Raw genomic sequence first — 18,142 nt, 5'->3', positions numbered from 1 at the left:
GCCTGACCCCGCGCCTCAGGCCCCGGAGCGCGCCGGACCCCGACCCGAACCGACCCGGCCGCAAGCGCGCGGGCACCGCAGTCCGCGTCCGCCGCGGCCCGTGAGGAACCCGCAGCGGCTAGGGGAGCGGCGGGCCCGGGCACCCGCGGCGCCAATGAGGCGGTCGCGCGAGGGGAGAAGGGAGTCGCAGCGCAGTCCCAGACCGTCCTCAGCCCGGGCGCGCCGCCATGCCGGCCCGGGGCTCGCACTCCGGCGCACACACCGCCTCCGGAACCAACGCGCGCGGAAGGCGGGGCCGGGGGCGCGGGGTCGGGGCCGGACCGCGGCCCGGAAGTGACGCGCGGCGGCGGCGGCGGCGGGCGCGACCATGGCGCACATCACCATCAACCAGTACCTGCAGCAGGTAAGGTTCCCGGTCTGCGGACCGCCTGCCGACTGCCCGCCCGCTGCCTTTTCCCGTGCGCTGCAGCGGGAGCCTGGGGGTGTCTTTTCGCCGGCTGCGCCCGCGCCGTCGGCCGCTGGACGGCAGGCAGATCCGGTGTGTGTGTCCTGGGGGCCGGCCACGTCCGCGGTGGGAGCCGGGGAAGGAGAGAGCCGGGGTCCGCCTGCGAGCGGGCCGCGCCCGGCGGGCTTGCGTCCTTCGGTAATTGTGTCTCTCAGGGCTGTGTCCACACAGCCTGTAAACGCAGGAGCACAGCGCGAACACAGGCATCGACGGATTCAAAGCCTACAGTCTTTGCTGAAAGCAGGGCTTCTCTGATAGCTCAGACGGTAAAGAATCCGCCTGCGATACAGGAGACCCAGGTTCGCTCCCTGGGTCAGGAAGATCCCCTGGAGGAGGGCATGGCAACCCACTCCAGTATTCTGATCTGGAGAATCCCATGAACAGAGGAGCCTGGTGGGCTGCTGAGTCCCAAAGACTCAGACACGACTGAGCGACTAAACACAGCCCAGCATAAACACTGTGAGGGCTTCCCTGGTGACTCAGTAAAGAATCCACCTGCTATGCAGGAGAGCCAGGTTCGATCCCTGGGTCGGGAAGATCCCCTGGAGAAGGGAGTGACAGCCCACTCCAGTATTCTTGCTTGGAGAATCCCATGGACAGAGGGGTCTAGCAGGCTACAGTCCATGGGGTCGCCAAGACTAGGACACGACTGAAGGACTAACACAGCCTTTCCTCTGAACTATGCTAATTGGCAGAGCTAGAACCCTGGTAATAGGATTAGGGAAAGGGGGGTGGGCGTGGACTTTAAAAAATACCTGAAGACTGCCAGGACTCAGTGAGTAAAGGTGTGTGGTTGGGGCACCTGGAGGAATCAAGAATCTTTCCCAGGTTTCTAGCTTGACAGCAGATGAGCAGAACCGATTTTAAAGGAAAAATAAATTATTCTGGACCTGTTGTGTTGGAGGTGTTGGTTGACAACCAGGCAAAGATACCTAGTTGGCAGTTGAATATAGTAATAACAAGATTAGAACTATTAGCTTAATGGTTAATGGTTCATTGAGAAAACTGGTTAAAACAAGAATCATGAAAATACAAATACATGCCTTTGTTTTAACTTAAAGCTTGCAAATATAATACATTCGTTTGCAGTCTTCTGGTTGAGGCCTAAGACTTTTTCTTTAAGGATATGTCTACCTTGGCCTTATCTTTGCAGAGTTAACATTTTTCAATACCAGTTTTTATATAAAGTTGAACAAGAACACAGACATTTGAAAACCAATGTGGATATAGAATCTCTAAAAGTTTATGCTTTTTTATATCTTATCTTTTGTATATAAACGTTGTGTTTTCTGTACATTTTTATATTACTCACAATTTTCTTGCCCACACCTAACGGCAGAGTTGGGGGAGGTAGCTTGCCACCATCACCGTTTTCCTAGGAGGTTGAACCATTACAAACCCTATTTCACAGAGCAGGTTAAGTGACTCTCTAGGATCACTGGGCAAGTAGGTGATACATTCAGACCAGGAATCCTAGCCCCAGAGTCCATGCTCTGACACCAGGCTCACTATCTCTGTTAGCCCAGGTTTCACCCATTTCCTTTCTGAGTCAGAACCTGCCTATTCCTTTGCTTCCAAATTTATTGTATCTTGAATTTCAGTGACCTTGTCAGCTTAGACTTAATTCACACCTTTGCAGCCTCCTTGGCCAGGGCCACCTGTGGACAAGTCGTATGTCTTGCATTTCCCGTGGTCTCTGATAACTTCCATTGGCTTTTGGGTCTGGAGTTTGATTTCACCTTCATAAACTCGTAAGGTCTCTTGTTAGTTTCTTGGATGCTGGCAGAACACATGCAGTGCCTTTCCATTTTGAACATATGTGATTTTCAAGCTTGTTTTTCTTTTTCATTAGCTGAATAAGTGGATTTTCAAATGTTTGTTAGTATGACTGAGTAAACTGGCCTAATTAACCCTCTTTAATAAGCAAATAATAAACCACTGGCTGATTCCGCTTTTTCATTGTTTTTAATGGTAAGTCACCTGTTTGCCTCCAGATCTCATTTTGCAATGCAGTGATTATTTGCTCACTATGGAGGGTACTGATTATGCCTCCACTGCTTTCAAAGCACGGGAAAGTGGCGCAGTGTGTTGTCTAGGCTCTGTTGGGGTTAAGTGTTTCACTTTCCACTTAACAGCTCTTCTCTTTCCAAACGCTTCAGGTCTATGAAGCAATTGACACCAGAGATGGGGCATCCCTTGCAGAGCTGGTGTCTTTCAAGCATCCTCATGTTGCCAACCCGCGGCTTCAGGTAGGTGGGGGGGCCACGCACGTAGATGTCTGAGAGGGTCACTGGGTCACCACCTTCCTAAGTTTAGGGTGTGAGCTGGAAGAATACTGTTGCCTTTCTTGTTTGAAAATCGCCAAGTTCCTTCACAGTTTACCTAATTTCAGTTCATTTATTGAATGTTAATTGAGCACCGTGTGTCAGAACCCGTGCTGAGGTTTGTGCTTGTTTTCCTGCCTGTCATTGCCGCAGGACTCTCCCGGGCTCAGAGGAGCGCAGCAGGGTGGCGAGGTGATCAGCGGACAGGCGGTGGGCTCAGGCTCTGGCAGGCCTGTCTGTCCCTGAAGCCCACAGCTGTGTGGTGTTGCTACCAGTGAGGTTTTGTGCCTGGGGCCACAGAGGCAGACCTGGGCCTGCAGAGCCTGCAGCATTTCCTGGCTGGCTCTTTATGCGACTGTCTGCCAGGCCCTGCTCTCAAAAGCAAGCATCCTTGATTCAGATGATAGATGGTATCCAGGTAGAAGCTTCTGTGTAAAGCACTGTTGAAACCTTGTTGAAGCAGTGCCCACTTCCTCGTCGATTGGCATTACATATCGGACTGTGTTCTACCGGGAGCTAAACTTTTCTTTTGAAAGAAAGTGCCTGGAGTCTTGGTGGGTCTCAGGTTGCTTGCTGGCAGGTAGCCCCATATGTGACCTGAGGCTGATCCCTTCGTTACACAACTCCACGTAACCTTCCATCTGCGGCTCCCTTTACTGGTGGCCTTCGTCCACCCAGTCATTTCGTCAGAGACTGTGGAGCGGTGACCTTTCCCGTGTTGTCATCTCCCCTCTCACTTTTATTGACATGAATATGCAAGTATAGTTATGGTGCCAGAGTAGAGTTCCCCAGTCCCTTTCTTGTTGTGTAAGCCGTCCTGTTACACATTATCTAAAATCTGGCCGCTGAGAGGAGAGGGCAGGTGACAGGTGAGTGTCTGCCATCCCCCAGGACTCCTGAGTGGGCAGTCTGTCAGCAGGAGGTGAGAACCCCCCCATCTCCCCTCCCCCCAGGCATCGTCTCCAGCTCCTCTGACCTCACGTGAGCTACCTACGTTTGTTAGGCACGTAGTAGCTGCTTAATAAACACAGAGACACCTGTGAGCACGCCTAGAGTGCTTCCTGACCTGCGGTAGACAAAGCAGACCGCGTTCATCTCCTGTGTGCAGGTCGGGCTTGATAGACATGTATGCAGGTAATGAACTTTTTTTTGAATTGCTAAAGTGTGAAGAGCTTCTGTCAACTGTAAAGTGTAAATTCTCTTGAAACAAAGGTTTGTCTGAATCTCTTCCTTTGCATTGCATTCTTTCTGTCCCAGTTAATTTTCTTTTTACCATTTTTCGTATTGGCATGCAGATGGCCTCTCCAGAAGAGAAGTGTCAACAAGTCTTGGAGCCCCCTTATGACGAAATGTTTGCAGCTCACTTAAGGTAAGCCACGATTGAGGTAGGAAAACAAGCAAGTCTGGATGTTGCTGTCTTGATTAGGGGTTTTTACACCATCTTGAAGTGTCGAAAAATTTCCTTTGAAAAAGTAGAAAAGTATGTTTGTAATTGCACTTTGGTAAAACCTGTGAAAATCGTGTGAAGTTTAAAATACTTTAGCGTTGGTGGTATAGTGGTGAGCATAAAATACTTTAAAATTTAATAAACTTTTCCATCTCAGGGACCACGTGTGTTTTAAAAGTTAATGAAATGGTGATTGTGTGTCTGTGTTCCCTGTAATCTCGAGGAAGCGTTTGATGCTCGTCCCACTGGCTGTGTGGTGGTCTTTACTCAGAAGGGTGTGGAGCCCACTGGCATTTTTCATGGAAACACCCGGTTTTTAACCTCTTTGCCTTGAACTGGAAAAGAAAGTGGATCAGAGAGGAGCAAATGAAATTTTGCTTTTTATTTACATGTCCTGTCTGCTATTTTCACCTCTGAAGCCTCGATTCAGGCCAAGCTATGGGTCCTAAAGCGTGTGGTCTGGACTGTCCTCCTGCTGACACGCTCCGCCAGTGTCTCCGGCAGAGGACTGCAGTGACGGAGTAGACGTGGCCCCCCTGAGAACTCTGGAAGAGTTGGAGTGCCACTGTGTTCCTGAATCATCTTCCTAGATCTGTGCCGTGTGCGATGGAGGCTTGGGCTTGGGGAGGGACTGACTGATGCTGACGCTACCAGCAGGCATCTGGGTGCAGCGTCCTCGCCCGCTGACGCCCTGGAAGGGCCACTGGCATGTTAATAGCGGAACCTCTGCAGCTCACCTTCTCCTTCTGGGACTGGAAAGACTTCCTTTTACACCCAGTGGTCTCCTGTGAGCTTCTCTGTGATCTGCTAGCAGGAGCTCCGGCTTGGCTCTGGGCCAGTAGAGAGCAGGGTGTTTGTGACGGCCATGAGCCGTGCAGCCACGTGGCTTGCGCCTGGTTCTCAGCACTCCGCCCCTCGTCCTCAGTCCCCTCTGCTCGCTCTGCAGGTGCACGTATGCGGTGGGGAACCACGACTTCATCGAGGCCTACAAGTGCCAGACCGTCATCGTCCAATATCTTTTGTCGTGTGCGTTCCTGTTCAGTGTGTGACAGACGCAGCGGGTTACCTGGGGGTTGAGATCTCGAAACATCAGACCAGTTTGAGTCATACCTTTAATTAGGGAGAATTAAAACCTTTTGGAAGAGAAATTCATTTAGCTGCTCCACTCAGGTACTTAAACTTAGTTTGAGCTTTCATACTGGTGTTCAGTCACGCAGTAGGGAAGAGCAATGGTTATGATTAAGAGTTTTATTTAATCCTATTGTGAAGAATAGTATTTTGTTGCCTTTAAAGCAATTGCATGTAGTTAAGGGATGGGTTAGTCCCCCTGTGGAAATGGAAGAACTCCCAGATCCAGACGGGCCCAGGGGGACCCCGCCGAGGCTTTGGTCAGGCTGGCTCCAGCTCTCATCACTGCAGGGATATCTCCTGGCTGCAGCTGTGGCCAGTGGGTGTTCTCAGGCTTATGTGCATCTCCAGACTTTAGTTGATTTTTTTTTTTTTTTTTTTTTTTTTACCTCACTGCATGGTTTGTGGGATCTTAGTTTCCTGACCAGGGATGGAACCCAGGTCCCGGCAGTGAAGGTACCAAGTCCTAACCACTGGGCCGCCTGGGAACTCCCTCCAGTTGCTTACTTTTCAGTCATCTTGTTTAGTATGCACAGAAGAGAATTGGTTACTGACCAACTGAATCTCGTTTGAATTAAAGACTTTTGTAATCAACGAAATAGACTTTACACTAGAGATTCTAAGCACATTATATGTAACTTTTGATGATCAGGACTCAGAAAAACCAAACAAAATGTGTGAAACTGCCAATTTAAAAACTCTTCAAACGATAGTGTTTTTCTTACTTTGGGGAAAAGATGTGTGCAATCAGTGTATTTACTTATCCCGAATGACACTCAGGTGTCTGTAATGTGGGCTTATGTGTTTCTTTCCTTCGAAAACCTACTGCTGTGGTACATATCCTTCTGAGTGGTGAGCTGGAGCCCTTACAGTTCAGAACGTGTTGTTCGTCATCCTTTCACTTGTAGCATCACCTGAAGTTTTTATGTAGGGCCTTCCTTAACATAGTACATCATTCCTACGAGCATTTCAGGCCCACAAAGAAGAAAACTGGTAAGTACAAACAGAAAGAGCTGGAAATGAGCAAATGGCTTTTTCTCTTTATCAAAAGCAGAAATTTTTAAAAGATTTACTCTAAATAAATATGTATTGTGTTTTCTGTGTTGGTATTTGATACTGTGTGTGTTGACATAGGATGATATCAACACAGATACTGGAATTTTAAGTCAGTGTAAACTTAAATGGCAGGTCAGCCAGATTATGTCCAATGTTTTTCTGTAAATATGAAGTATTGTTTCAGCCATTCCATGCCCCCAGGTATTTATTAAATACTACTTTATTTCCTTTGTCAATTTTTATGTTACTTGGGCTTCCCTGGTGGCTCAGCTGGTAAAGAATCTACCTGCAATGCAGGAAACCTGGGTTTGAATCCTGGGTTGGGAAGATCCCTTGGAGGAGGGAACCGCTACCCACTCCAGTATTCTGGCCTGGAGAAGTCCTTGGGGTTGCAGAGAGTCGGACATGACTGAGCAACTTTCACTTTCACTTTTTGGTTTTAAACTTGGATAAAAGATGTAGATCAACTACAGTTCATTTGGGATGACAGATACAGAATATTTGGGTTATCTTAAACTGTCTTGTGATTTATTAAAAGTCTTGGTAAATACTGAAATTTTGTTTATACTAAAGTAACTGACTTTAGTTACCTTTTACCAAAGACTTACAGATACCTTTTACCAAAAAAAAAAGTTTTGACTGAAGATCTGTCTTACATGTGAAACTGATACTGCTGGCTAGATTTTAGAAGTCTTTTGACAACATCTGTCTGCTCCATACCTTGGGCCCTGTTAAGGAGATCATTCTGAACCACACGTCTTGTTTTCATGGAGCCGTTTAGGTGGTGGTGGGGCTGAGGGGAAGGAGAATTCCTGGCCCAGCGTGGGGTGGGGGCAGTCAGGGCTGAGGCCTTGGCCTCTGGGGAGGCTGGGTCAGAGGGTGCAGAGCTCTTCCGGCCAGATGCACAGACCAGGAGGGGCTGCAGCTCCTGGAAGGAAGGGGAGGGGAGGACCACGGGGCCATGGGGGTGGGGCCCTCCCGTCCGGGTGGGGGCCCTGGGTGTCCCCAGCACTGGTGAGGGAGCCTCTGACCTCAGAGCCTCACACACACTTCTTTTTGCCCCATAGGGCTCTGCCTGTCATGTATGCAGTGGCCCTGGACCTTCGAATATTTGCCAACAATGTAAGTTTGGTTTCTGTCACTGTTTTAAACCCAAACTCACTGTACCTGTTGCTTAATTTCATGTCACTCCTCCCATAAGTTTTGGGGGGTGCATGGGGTCGGGACACCCCTGGTGCAGAAAGCAACAAAGTGGGGCGGCCCGGCTCGCTGCTGAGGGACTGCCCGCGTCTGCCGTGAAGACGCGCCCGGTGCCACCTTGCTGGACTCGGTGGAACCAGGGGCCTCTCTGCTGTGCAGAGGCAAAGGACTGGACTTGACGCATCCATTTTCCCGGCAGCACCAGCTGGTCAGGGAACAGCAGTTCCTAACTCTTTGGTCCACACATCCCTTTACTGGGTCAAAAGCCATCACTAATGTCCGGTTGTGGACAGGTGGACACAGTCACGTGTCTCCTCTCCCCCCTGCTGGGGACTTCAAGGCTGGTGAGGCTCTGAGAGGTGGGAAGCGCAGAGCAGCGAGCTCCCTGCCTGTCCTTCTTGTCTCTTGGGTGTCCTGGATCCGGGCACAGCGGGCCAGGTCCCTGATGGGATTCCACACCCGCCGCTTGTGGTAAAACCCCCGGAGCAAGTGCAAGGGCTGAAAGAGACGTCTTCACAAAGAAATGGAAGACGTCAAACAGCCTCGAATGGAAGCCGTGGAACCAAAATAACTTACACAGAAACCGTCAAGCCCAAAGGTTCTGCCAAAGCTTCTGCTTGTGTAGTTTACATCCATCCTTAGTGTACTTATGCACCTAAAGTAATAAACCTTTTACACGGTAACATCACTGACTTCCTTAAAAGAAGGGAGACACTCAGATTCTCGCATCTGCTTCTGCGGTCACTCTGCTTGGCATCATTTTGGTTGAGTATGTGCAGCGGTCTGGCTTCACAGAGACATGGGTGGAAGTGGGAGGCCTGTTCTGGTAGCCTTTCCAGGTGATTGCTGACGTCCTTGTGTGACCGGCACCTTTTCAGGCTCCGGGAATGGTTTTTACTGTGGTCACAGTGTGGCCTCTGAGGCTGGCAGTGTGACCTCCAACCCAGTGGTGTGGATGGATCTTCCAGCCCTGCAGGATTTTGTGATGTCCAACAAAATTTTGATCATCTGGAAACATTTCAATGACTGAGCTGCTCAGACATTCCAAATGTTGACGTATTTCATTATGTAAAACATGAAATCCAGGAAAACTCTACCTTTGTTAGTATATCCAGTGACCTCCTCAGAGACATCTTGAAGTAATGAAAAGCTGCCAGGCTATTGGTGGTCAGTACAAGTTTTCCAAAATTCTAAGTTTTTCTTGAAAGTGCGAATGTTGTCATTGGCAAGTACTGTCAGTATTTCCTGGTGGGACACCCCTGTGTCCTTCACCTTCTGGAGACTCATGCTGGCCGGCGGTCCACGCTGGCCAACCAGGCTCTGCAGCTGTCTGTTCCCTGTCCAGCTTGCAACCCCAACAGTGGCCCTGGTGCTTTACCTTAAAAAACAGACTTGCTGTGTGCGTGCTTCCTGCTTCATCACAAGGAACACTAAAACTACGTGTGTATTCAAGGACCAAGACTCACTGACACGTTCACTGCATTGTCACCGACTCTGAAGTGGAGCTCGCTGTGCTGGTCGGTAGAGGGGGGACGCGGGCCTGCGTGTTGAGGACGCGGGAGGGTGCCCACACTGCCTCCTGCTGCCTTCTCTGTGCCGTCCCCTCCATGTCGTCTGCGAGACAGGTCAGGGGGTTTGTGCCAAGTAAGAAAAGGCCTCTTAGTAGCACATGGCTTGGGCAACGCAGCCTTAAAAACTCGGTGACCAGCGCACTGGTCTGAATTGGTTGAAGAGCCATGTGGCCTGTAGAAAGTTGGAACAAGCGGTAGACACCGCAGTTTTGAGAAACACCACAGCACAGCCTAGAGGGTCTCTTCTGGCTGTGTGGTGATTTTCTTTCTAATTGAAGAATCAAGAGGAGATGAAAACTGAAGCCTTTTACTTCCTGTCAGGCAGACCAGCAGCTGGTGAAGAAGGGGAAGAGCAAGGTGGGGGACATGCTGGAGAAGGCGGCCGAGCTGCTGATGGGCTGCTTCCGCGTTTGTGCCAGTGACACGTGAGTCCGAGGCGGGCGGCCGTGGCCGTAGCCGCACAGCCATGGTCATTTCTGCTTTGAATAATCTGTTGCTTGGTAAGGGATAAGAGAAAAGAATCCTCTTTTGTGCTCAGCACACATCGGGCACCACGCCTCTGGGCCCACTTGGCCAGCATGCTGGGCCTCATGCTTTCTGAAATTCATGTGTTGTGTCTCAGTGGTTCATGATGTTGTAATGACAAGAGAAAATACTTTCACCACGTGTCACAAATGCTTGATAACAGTCCGCTCTTACACAACATTGCTGTAGTCAGAGCGGTTTTCATCTGCTGCCCCCCAGATGCTCAACCAGTGTCAGAACTCCTGGGGCCATCTCTCCAGGTTTACCTGTCAGAGGAGACACCTACCTTTGTAGTGTTACATTCTTTCATGAATTTGACTTGAACTGTGGGGTTTTATCTCAGGATGTGAATTTGTTTTGGAAGTTTGCTTTTTGATTTGTACATACAGTTTTTGTTTCCTATGTAACCTTTAAAACATTATTTTCCCTGCAGTCGTGCTGGTATAGAGGATTCCAAGAAGTGGGGAATGCTGTTTCTGGTGAATCAGTTATTCAAGATTTATTTTAAGGTAAACTCTGCTTGAATTCTGCCTGTCTTCCCAGAGAGCGTTTCTCTCCCTTGTCAGCCAGCCTGCCAGGCCTGGCTTGAGAATCAGTCCCCACCAGCCACACACAATCCTGGGGGCTGGTGTTGGTTGAGGGCCTCTGGGTGCAGGGACTGTTGCGGTGCTCCGCACTCATCGTCTATGTTCACCTCCACCCTCTGAGGCTTCAGGGAACCAAGTGCTGGCACCTCACACAGGTCCAGGTGTGACGATGGTGTGGTCAGGTGGGGAGCATGTCTGGTCAGCCCCTCTGCAGGTGGCCGTTCCCTGGTGGCCTGGTTTGGATGGAGCAGCGGTGTGCTGTGTCCTTAGTGAGCCCTCAGTTCTGATCATATGAACCCACCTCAGGAGACGTGTCCTTAGTGACCAGGGATTGGTGGCTGTCGTGCCTGTTTATCTGGAAGACCGTCTGGAGTGGATTCTTACTTGTTCTAGATCAACAAGCTCCATCTGTGTAAACCGCTCATCAGAGCCATCGACAGTTCAAACCTGAAGGACGACTACAGCACGGCCCAGAGGGTGACCTATAGGTACTACGTGGGGCGCAAGGCCATGTTCGACAGCGACTTCAAGCAAGGTGCGTCGCTGCTGCCAAGCAGCCGGGGGTCCAGAGCACCTTCATGCCTTCTGGTGTGGAGGTGGACATGGTGTCCACTGCATCCAAGCAGCGTTGCTCTGACACCAAGTCGGTTCCATAAAGGAAGATCCCATTTGCGTTTCTTGCTCGGTCGGCACCAGATCTCTGAGCGGGTCACCACTGTGTCCTTTCCTGGGAGAGGAAACCACGCACCACTGTCCCACGTATGGGCCGTGCTCAGTGCTTCCCTGTGGCCTCAGTGGGTCCTGTCGGACAGGACATGGAGATTGGGCAGCTCGTGGCTTGGCTCCAGCCTCGGGGGACGTGCCCTTGCGCTGGTGTTAACCTCGGTGCCTGTGGCTGGGGGCAGCGGGTCAGTGCCACATCTAAGCTGCCCTTTCACGAAACCATGTTATGTGGTTTGTGTCCTTCGCTTTCTCGAGATTGGGAGGCTGTTTTTTCTTTCTGAGAGTTTGGAGTGGCCGGTATATGGTGGTCCTTTATGATTCTTCTCTTATTCTCAAATGAGACTTTTTAAACTCACTTCCTTGACAGTTACTCACACGCGAAGCCATGTGACTTCAGGTACCATATGAGACGTAAGAGCCTTTTCACTCCATGTGTCAATAGCCACAGAGGCTCTGATGACAGAAAGAACAGTTCTTTCATAAAGAGAGCTCTTTTTTTATTCCGTGGGGTTGTACAGACCAAGTTTTCTTTATTTATTTTTTTTTTTTTAGTTACTTAAATATTTATTATTACAACTACTACACAGGTTCAAGAACTAAAAATAACCTAAAAACAACAACAACAAAAATCTGTTTACAGTGCTGATTTAAGCTTGCCATAAGCAGCTTTCAACCATGACTATTATCACCAAGGTCACTCGGCCAGAAAAATACCCCTGTTCTCTGGAACATACGCCTCAGGTTACAGAAAGGAAGATGACTACCACAAAGACTTACAGCAGCTCTGTCCTTGGACATGCACATGCTATGAATATTATATGAGGAAGGCAAAAAGTATAACTGAGACTTCATTTTACAGTTACAACTGTTTCCTTGAAAGAATGGTCTGTGGGATAACATTCTTTTAAAATTATATAGTATGCATTTCCTGAAAACCAGAATATTGATACTACCACCTAAACCTCAAATAGGAAGAAAGAACAATTAAGACTACTGGAGAAGGCACATAAACTTTGGTCCTGTTTCTTTTGTTTTTCTCCCTCTAGAAAACCCCCCAAACTGATATTTCAGTAATTTTTTATTTTTTAAACCATTCACAACTAGCTGTTAAAATTTGCTCTGAAAAAAGACTGCAAATAGTCTTCTAGATAATAACACAGCTGAATTAAGAGACAGCTGAATTACATTTTCTTTAAGGGAAAAGTTTTGTGCAATCTAAATGGTATTTCTTTTTAGCACAATAGTAGATTATTTTAAGTCTGGCAGTTTTATTCTTGTTAACAACAGATCAAGACAAAGGAAGGGTTAAGAAGAATTCTTTTACCCATAGTCATGGTGTCTTTTTGGTTTTAAAAATAGCAGTACACAGTAGTTTTTCTAAGAGAGAGCCTGACAATTTGGCAAATAAGGTTTTTAAGTGACTCACTGGGGGCAGGGGGACACATACTCTTGAGCTTGTCATCTTTCGTCCAAAAAATATTTAGTGGGAACATAAGGGGAATTACATGATAATACAATCAGTGTATAACCTGGCTGCTTAATAACATGGAAGTTTCCAAAAGTTTATATAAAACTGAACAGAGACATTCAAGAGCATTACTTCTAATCAACTGAAGCAGAACCTATGATGACCATACTGCTACTGCTAAGTCACTTCAGTCGTGTCCGACTCTGTGCGACCCCATCCCTGGGATTCTCCAGGCAAGAACACTGGAGTGGGTTGCCATTTCCTTCTCCCAGACCAACTTTTCAATACATCAGTTCAGTCGCTCAGTCATGTCTGATTCTTTGTGACCCCATGAACTGCAGCACGCCAGGCTTCCCTGTCCCTCACCAACTCCTGGAGCTTGCTTTCAGTACATACAACTTTTTTTTTTTTTGTAAATTAAAAGCTTTTAGACGGTTAGAAAACCCCATTATACAGTTACAGATGTAAGGCAAAATAGTCATTAAACCAAGTTAAAATCAAAATGAAAAGTCATATTATGTCCATAGTTAAGGTACAGAGTATTGCACCAGTCCATTCTAGGGTTGTTAGATGTCATTAGAGGAAGAAGAGGCATCACATGTGATTGTTGTCGAAGGTATTCGCAGACCTGGAGAAAGTCTTTTCCTTGAAGTGGAGATGTCCACCACGGGAAGCCTTCCACTGATGAAGAAGGGAGTGGTCCACAGACCCAGCAGTTAGACCGATTGTGGAATGCAGCGTAGGAGTGAGCCCAGGACAGGAAGGCATTGTCTTGAGGATCAGACGGCAGACTCAGGATTTCTGGAGTCAGCAGAAGTAGGCTGACATAGATTATCAGGCCCATCTTGTCCTGAAGGATCCCGGACGAGCCCCCAAGATGAAAGGTTGTTGTTGAACGATAAGATGCGGGATTCTTGGCCTCCGGAGGAGATGAATTCAATCCGGGGCCAGAGACAAGGCTGGATCGCTCAGAGCTTTTGTGTAGTAAAGTTTTATTAAAGTATAAAGGAGATAGAGAAAGCTTCTGACATAGGCATCAGAAGGGGGCAAAAGAGTACCCCACATACAACTTTTGAAAGAGGACTTTACTTGGTCCTTTTTCTTTCCCCTAAAATATGAAGCGTTGGAATAGCTGAACAGCGAGAGGGTTAATCCACAATTGACTCATGGTCGGCCCTGTGTCCTTGGTTACTCTGCATTCGTGATCAGCAGCCACAGACGGAGCAGTATCAGTGTTTACGATCGAAAACACCCACGTGCAGGGCACCCGTGCAGAGCAGACCTGCCCCATTCAGGTCAGCTGTATACTCAGTTGAAGTCTCGGATGGCATTGCTTTGCTTCTCCTGAATCTTCACTGAGTGCTCTTCTGGATATTTTTGAAAAATAGCTGACCCTGTGGAAAATAATCTGTTAATGTTGATGGTAGACATTGTCGCCTCTACAACCTTTGGGCCCTCGTGTAAGGGTGGGTGTAGCTCCAGGCACAGGGCGGGGACTCTGGTGACCGTGTCTGTGGTCGACTCTGCAGCTGAGGAGTACCTGTCCTTTGCTTTTGAGCACTGCCATCGTTCCAGCCAAAAGAACAAAAGAATGGTCCTCATTTACCTGCTTCCTGTGAAGATGCTCCTGGTAAGTGGTCTCTCTAGCTCTCTGGGGTCCTGTCCCCTACAAGGAATGCGTAGTCATTTCACAGCATAGCCCATGGTGTGTGGTGGGTCTCGGTCTGAGCCACATGTGAGTGCACTCTCAGAAAAGAGGAGGAACAAGCCTCGGGTGTGACCCAAACCACTCTTCTCTTGACTGACACTTCCAGATCCTTCTGGAAAGGCTTGTCTGTTTTTGTTTCCTTTTTCCTAAAATTACCTCACTCAAAGGTTTAACGTATGTAAGACAGGTAAAATAGTGCATGTTATGTCTATTACTCCTGAAAATCTAAAATAATAGAGCTGGAAAAAATAAATAAATAAATAAAATAATAGAGCTGGATTAACCAAGAGAGAAAAAGATCATTCCAGCCTGTCTGGGTGTCTCACTTGGTCACTGAAAGTTGTTTTTGGTATTTGTTTAAAAAAAAAAAAAAACAAGTAACTAGCAAGTTAATTGACTAAAACATTTTCACAGTGATAGGGCTTCCTTTCCTCCCATTGAAGTTTCTTAAAAATTGTCAAAGCAGCACACACACACAGTTAAAACTCACCCAACTCTGGACGGTGTGTGGTGGGGAGGAGAGAGTGCCACACCCCTCCCCACGGCTCACCCAACTTTGTGAAACAGCCAGTCTTGGGTTTTCAGCTCGTTCTGGAAGCTGGGTCTGAATCCCTACGTTGTAGCCCAGTGTTCCTTCAGGTGCCACCCGCTCCTGTGATCGCTAGGAAGAAGGTTGAGGTCAGGGTCACACGTCACTGTTGGCAGAGCTGTGTTGGTGCCAGGTTTTCTGATTTCTGAACCAGCATGTTTTTTTCCCAGTTGGCTAGGACGCGTCTTTTGTTCAGTTACTTAGGAAGAAAGTCTGTGAAAGCACAGGTTAAAAGTTTTTAAAACTTGGTAAGGGTTTTATCAAAGACAGTTCTGTTAAAAATGAGAAGGTTCTTATTCTGGAAAATTACTCTGTCTCAGGGCCACATGCCAACTGTAGAGCTTCTGAGGAAGTACCATCTCATGCAGTTTGCGGAGGTGACCCGAGCCGTGAGGTAGCTGCTTCTCTTCCCTCGGGGCCGTTTAGAATATAAAGTCTATGCAGAGGTCCCCGTGTTTCCAGGGAACTAACGGGGTCCTGTCTCCTGTCCTGGGCGGTGTCCTGCCTCTGTCTGCACGTCTCTGTGGCCCAGTGAAGGCAACCTCCTCCTCCTGAACGAGGCCTTGGCCGCGCATGAAACCTTCTTCATCCGCTGCGGCATCTTCCTCATCCTCGAAAAACTGAAAATCATCACCTACAGGAATCTCTTCAAGAAAGTGTGAGCACAACCTTCCTTCCTGATTCTATGGGATGAAGTTGATCTGCAGCCTCGGGCCTTGGTGCTGGTGCTGTGTAGGCGAGGGAGTGCACAGCTGAGGGAGGGCACAGGGCCCAGGCGAGGGCGCACCGCAGTGAGGGAGCGCCGGATGGCGCGCAGGCCCAGGTGAGGGAGCGCCCAGGGCCCGGGTGAGGGAGCGCGCAAGCTCAGGTGAGGGAGCGCCAGACTGAGAGAACACCCGGGTGAGGGAGCCAGACTGAGAGAACACCCTGGTGAGGGAGTGCCTGGATGAGGGAGTGCGCAGGCCTGGGTGAGGGAGCGCCAGACTGAGAGAACACCCTGGTGAGGGAGCCAGACTGAGAGAACACCCTGGTGAGGGAGCCAGACTGAGAGAACACCCTGGTGAGGGAGCCAGACTGAGAGAACACCCTGGTGAGGGAGCCAGACTGAGAGAACACCCGGGTGAGGGAGCCAGACTGAGAGAACACCCGGGTGAGGGAGCCAGACTGAGAGAACACCCTGGTGAGGGAGCCAGACTGAGAGAACACCCGGGTGAGGGAGCCAGACTGAGGGAACACCCTGGTGAGGGAGCCAGACTGAGGGAACACCCTGGTGAGGGAGCCAGACTTGAGAGAACACCCGGGTGAGGGAGCGTCCCGGTGAGGGAGCGTGCAGGCCCGGGTGAGGGAGCGCCAGACTGAGAGAACACCCGGGTGAGGGAGTGCGCAGGCTAGGATGAGGGAGCGCGCAGGTCCTGGTGAAGGAGGGCCCGGGTGAGGGAGTGCCCAGGCGAGGGAGTAGGCGCAGTGTCTCGGGCTGTGTGAAGCGTGGACTCTGGCGGGAGTTCTGACACCAGCCCTGAGCACCCACCTACACTGTGGTCAGGGCGTGGCACTGGTGCCTGTTTCCTCTACTCGTGACCCGCTGACCCTCCCGCCACTCCTGTGCGTCAGGAAGCTGCTCTTTTTGTGGAACTCGGGAGTGGGCTCTTGTCCGAGGCCTGGTCCCAGCAGGATCTCGGTCAGACTCCGCTGTGAGGATCACGTCCAGGTTAGAGAAGCCCACAGGTCATCGGATCCCTGACAGTCCCTGTCAGGTGCTTCCCAACTTGAGGGGTATTGAAACGTGAGAATGGAAGCATCTGAGATTCAAGGAAGTGGTCGAGTGTACTTGTACTGGCGGCTCTTTAAGTGGGAACGTCAGTTACACCCGGTTTTCCGAGGCGCCTGGTGGGTGGGAGGTGCTGTGTTCCTCCTGAGCAGGGGGTCTCCTGCCCACTTGCCTCCTGTCAGCAACAGCCTGAGCTCTGCCTCTTCCAGGTACTTGCTGCTCAAGACCCACCAACTGTCCCTGGACGCATTCCTGGTGGCCTTGAAGTTCATGCAGGTGGAGGACGTGGACATCGCCGAGGTCCAGTGCATCCTGGCCAACCTCATCTACATGGTGTGTGGGCGCCGTCCAGGCTGGGGGTTCTGGTACCCGCCATGTCCACGTCCTCAGATGGCTCAGTGGGGCGCACGCGCGTGTGTGTGTGTGTGTGTGTGTGTGTGTGTGCGCGCACGCGCGTGTGTACACACACTCGTTTTCCTCTCAGCGAGCTGACCGCACAATAGCTGGGGCCCTGGGGGTGGGAGGCGCTGTGCCCCGGCTCCAGCTCACTCACCCTGACAGCCTTGACTTTCAGAGTCATGAGCCCCCCTCTCTCCCATCCCCTAGGGTCACATCAAAGGCTATATCTCACACCAGCACCAGAAGCTGGTTGTCAGCAAGCAGAACCCCTTCCCCCCACTGTCCACGGTGTGCTGACGACCCCGGCCAGATGACAGGGGCAGGCTGATCGTGGTCCTCCTCCTGCCCGGAACACGTGCTCTGCAGCGGAGCCTCTCAGGTCTCGTCCCGGGAATGACATCCCCAGCATCACGGCTGACGAACATCCCCGTCACAAAGGCCTGGGACTCAGGCCTCAATGCTGCCGCCTCCGCTGGCCAGGCTGCTGGTGACACTCCCCAAAGGCCACTCCGTCTCCCAGGCAGCTGCTGTTTACTTCTCAAGAGGACTGTTTGTGAACGCATCTTTGTAACTGTTTCTATAAAAAAAAAAAAAAAGGTGTTTAAATTTATACAGATGGGATATTCGTTATTGTATAATCCAGGACACATCTAATTTTATGTTAAATTTGAACAGTTTCTGTGATCAAAATGTTTGGTTAACTTAATGTTTCTTTTTACGAGCTGAATTTGATTTAAATTTTCCAGGTACTATAGCTATTTTTTTTTTCAGATTACACACATTTCCTCTGTTTATGCAAAATCTTATACTAAAGAAGAAAATTCATGGACTAGGTGACTCATCTTTGCAAAGGTGCCCAGTCTGGAAGGGGCTGTGGCCTTTGTGTGGAGTGGGGCCGCCATGGGATTTGGACCCCCCCTCCCTGAGGCCTGCTCAAGGCCTCCCATCTGTGCCCCCGCGTCTGCCCCTCCAGCAGCCAGACTGAGCGTCCCGGTTTGCTCCGAAGTCTGCAGCGTGTCCTCGGCTTCTCCATGCAGCTCGTCTGGAGGGCTCTTTGGGGCTCTGTGACCCACCCTGAAGGCGTGTCGCCCCGGTCTCTGACCTGGTGCTGGGTGGCCTCTCCAGGCTGATGGAGCCGGGTTCT

General features: G+C 49.9%; 1 protein-coding gene and 1 long non-coding RNA gene across 3 annotated transcripts; one reads left to right on the top strand and one right to left on the bottom strand.

The window, feature by feature from the left end:
- Window positions 1-263: 263 nt before the first annotated feature.
- PCID2 (PCI domain containing 2) lies at window positions 264-17,827 on the top strand. 2 transcript variants are annotated; one of them, XM_065901697.1, is made up of 14 exons: window positions 264-403; window positions 2,665-2,754; window positions 4,125-4,198; window positions 5,223-5,290; window positions 6,358-6,397; window positions 7,528-7,582; window positions 9,553-9,656; window positions 10,190-10,265; window positions 10,737-10,878; window positions 14,064-14,164; window positions 15,152-15,225; window positions 15,364-15,489; window positions 16,809-16,932; window positions 17,206-17,827. In XM_065901697.1, the coding sequence occupies exons 1-14, from the start codon at window positions 368-370 to the stop codon at window positions 17,293-17,295; spliced, it is 1,200 nt and encodes a 399-aa protein (XP_065757769.1). In that variant the 5' UTR covers window positions 264-367; the 3' UTR covers window positions 17,296-17,827. The 2 variants fall into 2 exon arrangements, with proteins under 2 accessions (XP_065757769.1, XP_065757768.1); XM_065901696.1 differs by lacking the exon at window positions 17,206-17,827 and having other exon boundaries at window positions 16,809-17,199.
- Window positions 12,566-15,168, bottom strand: LOC136144071 (uncharacterized). The gene is made up of 3 exons (XR_010658472.1): window positions 14,733-15,168; window positions 14,141-14,200; window positions 12,566-13,928 (listed from the first exon to the last, which is right to left on the bottom strand). It is a non-coding gene; the product is annotated as an uncharacterized lncRNA (long non-coding RNA).
- Window positions 17,828-18,142: the final 315 nt, after the last annotated feature.

Source organism: Muntiacus reevesi, chromosome 11 (assembly GCF_963930625.1).
Source record: "Muntiacus reevesi chromosome 11, mMunRee1.1, whole genome shotgun sequence".
NCBI classification, from domain to species: domain Eukaryota; kingdom Metazoa; phylum Chordata; class Mammalia; order Artiodactyla; family Cervidae; genus Muntiacus; species Muntiacus reevesi.
Note: the sequence above shows the minus strand (reverse complement) of the source record. Positions and strands in the feature narration are given on the sequence as shown.